Raw genomic sequence first — 5,403 nt, 5'->3', positions numbered from 1 at the left:
GAGAGAGAGAGAGATAGAGAGGAGTTTGTAGATGATTTAGGGCTTGAGTTAAATTGGGTGGAGTGAATGGGGGGTGGAAATGTAGATTAATTAAATTTTATAATATTATTATAAATATTTAAAGATTGAATTATTACTTGAATTTTGAATAAAAAGTTTTCAAAATTGATATTTGAATTCAGAAGTTAAAAAAAAAAATGTGTGGCTGTAATTTCCCCTTAAATTGAATCTCACGGGCACACACGTGCGAATTTTCAAAAAGAGGGCTAGGGTTTTAAGAGGTCGGTGATCCGGGCAGCCCGGGCAATACTGCCCGTTGGTTTTGTTCACTTATTAAGCTACCCCCTTCAGCCCTGTCGTCCCGCTTATTCTCTCCATTCGAAATCAGTCTCTCTTCTCTCACACATTCACACATCAGATTATACTCAGATTTCTGTATCTATATGTCTATAACAAATACGTACTAAGAGATACGGTTTTCAGTCGAAGAATACGTGTCCAATTCGCTTCAAGAAGCGGTTTGAGGAAGAGAGGAGAGGGAAAACCTAGCTACTGCAATTGGAATCGAAGTTATTTTGATTTTACGGCTTTTATTTGAGGTGTTTTTCTGTTTATTTAGCTGTTTTATTTCAGATCTACGGCATTTTTTTGTTTTATTAAATCTAATTTGAATTTGCTGTTTTGATGGTCTAGGGTTTAATACATGCGTGCTTTTCATTCGAAATTAATTAGGCTTTTGCTCGCTACTTTGATTTCTATGCTTGAGCGAGTATATATGCTGTGGTTTTCCCAATTCTGTTTTAGGATTGTTGATTGATAATTTTTGAAGAAAAAGTTGACTAGCTAGAGCTCTGCTTATGCTTAGCTAGAGTTCTTGTGTTTGGTTATGGGGAAAATTGGACTCTCTGATATCCATTTGGCGATTTATTTTACTTTCTTATTGGAAAGTGTGTCATATATTTAATTATCTATATGGCTGAAGATGAAATCTTCGAGTCCGTGATATTTTTTGGCTGAAAATGGCGTTGTTCTTATTGTTAACTTTTTTTTCATTCTTCACCACTCTTGTTTGACTTCTGGGATTGGAATACCTATTTAAAAGTAGACATCCTTAATGCTTCATTTAGTATTTCTTTCTTTTGCAGGGAAAATGGCCCTGGAGATAACCCAGTATCTATTGGCTGCTCAATCACCAGATGCAAAAATTCGAACAGAGGCAGAGAGTGCTCTTGGTCAGTTCAGGGACCAAAATGTACCGGGATTTCTTTTGTCATTATCTGTTGAGCTCTCAAACGATGGCAAACCAACAGAGTCTCGCAGACTTGCTGGTATTGTCCTTAAGAACTCCTTGGATGCCAAAGAAGCTGCAAGGAAGGAAAATCTCATTCAACAGTGGGTGTCGATAGACATTTCCATTAAATCTCAGATAAAAAGCTTTCTCCTAAACACTCTTGGATCTTCTGTTAGTGAGGCGTGTCATACTGCTGCCCAAGTAATTGCTAAGATAGCTTCAATTGAAATTCCCCGAAAAGAATGGCCAGAACTTATTGGATTGTTACTTGCGAATATGACTCAACCAGATAGGCCTGCGTCCCTGAAACAGGCAACATTGGAAACACTTGGCTATGTGTGTGAGGAGATATCTCACCATGATCTTGTGCAAGATGAAGTAAATGCTATCCTCACAGCTGTTGTTCAAGGGATGAATGTTAGTGAGGCAAACCCAGAGGTCCGGCTTGCTGCAACCAGGGCTTTGTTTAATGCCCTTGATTTTGCACAGACCAACTTTGAGAATGAGATGGAGAGGAACTATATTATGAAGGTGATTTGTGATGCAGCGTTGGCAAAAGAAACAGAGATTAGACAGGCTGCTTTTGAGTGTCTTGTTTCTATTGCATCAACATACTATGAGGTGCTTGAACCTTATATGCTAAGAATCTTCGAGCTTACATCCAATGCAGTCAAAGGAGATGAGGAGGCTGTTGCCCTTCAGGCAGTTGAGTTTTGGAGCTCCATCTGTGATGAAGAAATGGAGCTTCAAGACTATGAGGTCCCTGAGAGTGGGGATTCAAGTGCTTCACACTCTCGCTTCATTGAAAAGGCTCTTCCAACTTTAGTTCCTATGCTGCTAGAAACATTGCTTAAGCAGGATGAGGATCAGGACCAAGATGACGGAACATGGAATCTGGCCATGGCTGGTGGGACATGTCTCTGTCTTGTTGCTAGGACTGTTGGGGATGCTGTTGTGCCTCTGGTAATGCCATTTGTTGAGGCTAACATTTCGAAGACTGAGTGGCGAGCTCGTGAGGCAGCCACATATGCATTTGGCTCAATCCTCGAAGGACCAAGTACTGAAAAGCTTTCTCCTATGGTAAATGCTGGCTTAGATTTTCTGCTCAGTGCAATGAAGGATGCAAACGGTCATGTGAAAGATACAACTGCATGGACACTTAGTCGTATCTTTGAGTTATTGCACTCACCAGCTACTGGTTTCTCTGTGATTACCCCTGCTAACCTCCAGAGGATTTTGGGGATCCTGCTGGATAGCATAAAAGATGCACCACATGTGGCCGAGAAGGTCTGTGGAGCTATCTATTATATTGCTCAGGGTTACGAGGATGCAGGGACAAGCTCCTCTCTGCTCACTCCTTTCCTTCGAGATATCATAAGTAATCTTATTGCCACTGCTGATCGAACTGATAGCAGTGATTCCAAGCTCAGGTCTTCTGCATATGAAACCTTGAATGAGGTTGTTAGGTGTTCAAACCTTGCAGAGACATCCCAGATGATTGTCGAACTTCTACCTGTTATGATGTCTAAGTTAGAACAAACTTCAAATCTTCAAATAGTGTCATCTGATGACAGGGAAAAGCAAGGAGATCTTCAAGCCTCTCTTTGTGGCGTGCTTCAGGTAATTATTCAAAAACTAAGCAGTGCTGATGAAACCAAGCCCATCATACTCCAGGCAGCTGACCAGATCATGGTATTGTTCCTTAATGTGTTTGCTTGCCGTAGTTCTACTGTACATGAAGAAGCTATGCTTGCAATTGGTGCACTGGCCTATGCCACTGGGCCGGAGTTTGGGAAGTACATGCAAGAGTTCTACAAGTATCTGGAGATGGGTCTCCAGAATTTTGAGGAGTACCAGGTTTGTGCCATCTCAGTTGGGGTTGTGGGTGACATTTGCCGCGCATTGGACGACAAGGTCTTACCATATTGTGATGGGATCATGACACTTCTCCTCAAGGATCTCTCCAGTGGTGAACTTCATCGGTCTGTGAAGCCTCCTATATTCTCCTGCTTCGGGGATATTGCTTTAGCAATTGGCGAGCACTTTGAGAAGTACATCAGTTATGCACTGCCAATGATGCAAAGTGCTTCTGAAGTGTGTGCCCAAATGGACGACAATGATGAGGAGATGGTCGAATATGGAAACCAGCTCAGGCGCAGCATTTTTGAGGCTTATTCTGGAATTCTTCAGGGATTTAAAAATTCCAGGGCTGATTTGATGTTACCTCATGCTCCTCATCTCTTACAGTTTATTGAACTGGTTGCCAATGACCGGCATAGGTATTTTCACTCATTTTGCCTATTAGCTATATATATTTATTTCTCATTGTGTGGAGATGTCTGAACAATTCTAATATGTATGTCATACATGGTGCACGTTAGGGATGAGAGTGTAACAAAAGCAGCAGTTGCAGTTTTGGGTGACCTAGCAGATGCACTTGGTTCAAACATAAAGACGATGTTCAAAGATCGTGCATTCTTCACAGAATTATTAGGCGAGTGTCTTCAATCCGATGATGAACAGCTGAAAGAAACAGCCACATGGACTCAGGGGATGCTTGGACGTGCCTTCTCTGTCTATGGGTGAAAGGTTAGCTGCAACTCTCTGTTAATTTTTGTGGCTTCTTTTTCTTCGTTATGTTAAGGTTGAAGTTGTCAGGGTACCCACAAACGTGGGGTTTCTTGTCTTGTATGCTAATGTCTTTTGTAATGCGGATGAGACTTGTAGATGATGAAATTCTTTTCATTGATCTGCTAATTATGGATCAAAACTTTTTCCTACTTTTATGCAATATGGCCACTGGTCTTCTGTGGCATGTTCCTTGTTATTTACTGCCCGTAAAATCTCAAAAAATCCTTGTTGCTGGTGCCCGAGTTTTAATTCTTTTTGGACATGACTTTGACCACCATTTGTCATTTCTTTCCCCTTAATTTTGAGGGAGGGGAGGGGGCAGATGAGGTTTTAAATGTCTCTTGAAGAGAATGCTTAGATTATCTACGATCAACTCAGACACTAAAAAGTATCATTTGAAGTATTTGGTATTTGGCTTAACTGAATAAGATCACCATATATTTGACGTTTGAGTTTCTTTGTAGGTTCTTATAAGAAGCATTTGATGATCTGATTTTGTATAAATTATCAACTGCCAATGAAAAATTATATAGTCAAAATTTATGGAAAATTAAAATATGCACTTTTAGGATGTGTTTGTTTGCGTGAATAGGCAACGTTTAAAATTTAAATAAATAAATATTCCTATCACTGCTTTCAAACGAGATAGATCTTGTGTCATGACAGACAAATAGGATACCAAAAGGCAGGTAAATGTCAATTTTATAATTAAGCCAACGTTTTCATAATTCTGTCGACTAGAAAGTGGAAACAAATCTCTCGAAGGCACGTATTAGAATGAAGAAATACTCAGGGAACAGTGACCTGTCCTTGATGGATGTTTCTTTCAAGGTTGTCTTAAAGTTCGTAGAAGCCCCTTTTTGGAATGTTAAGGTTGTTTTAATAATTGTCAAGTGTTGAGAATGATCTTATGCTAAGCACAGCTACTCATTTTGTGTTGGACATTAATGATGTAACATATCAATTAATTGATATATGAATTTGTGGTGGGTCTCAATATGTGAATTAAATTTGTTGTTCATTAATGAAGCAGTCATTTATTATATTACAAGTGCTTAGCATAAGATGAGTATTGATATATTAATTCCTTGTTTAAGTGTTAACATGAACACATATTGCCATAAATAAAATTCTTTATTAGCTCATAACTTTTTACTAAGTAGATAAACCCAGTTTTGAAGAAATACATAATTCTCATTTTTGATTTTTAATACGTTAAGTCCCCGTTCGAAAAATCACTTTTTTCACAAAATTTATTCTTGAAAAATTTGTATCAAGCTCTAAGAGATATATGTGTCTTTTAAAAATTGAAGATGAGTTTAAATTTAAAATTTATTGTTTCTTTTTCAATCATGTCTCGAACTTTAATTAAGGGAGTGTATTCAATTGACATTAAAAAAGACTTTATTGTAGGTTTTTTTAGTGGGTGATTTTTGTAAATTTTGTGGACTTTTAAGTGATTTTCACAAAATTTATTCTTG

General features: G+C 38.6%; 1 protein-coding gene across 1 annotated transcript; it reads left to right on the top strand.

Annotated features, from left to right (window-relative positions):
- The first annotated feature begins 351 nt into the window (after positions 1 to 351).
- On the top strand, positions 352 to 4,122 carry LOC111398208 (importin subunit beta-1). The gene is made up of 3 exons (XM_023025144.1): positions 352 to 599; positions 1,146 to 3,570; positions 3,673 to 4,122. The coding sequence occupies exons 2-3, from the start codon at positions 1,151 to 1,153 to the stop codon at positions 3,875 to 3,877; spliced, it is 2,625 nt and encodes an 874-aa protein (XP_022880912.1). The 5' UTR covers positions 352 to 599; positions 1,146 to 1,150; the 3' UTR covers positions 3,878 to 4,122.
- Positions 4,123 to 5,403: the final 1,281 nt, after the last annotated feature.

Source organism: Olea europaea, chromosome 1 (assembly GCF_002742605.1).
Source record: "Olea europaea var. sylvestris chromosome 1, O_europaea_v1, whole genome shotgun sequence".
NCBI classification, from domain to species: Eukaryota; Viridiplantae; Streptophyta; class Magnoliopsida; order Lamiales; family Oleaceae; genus Olea; species Olea europaea.
This window is presented reverse-complemented; position numbering and strand designations above follow the sequence as displayed.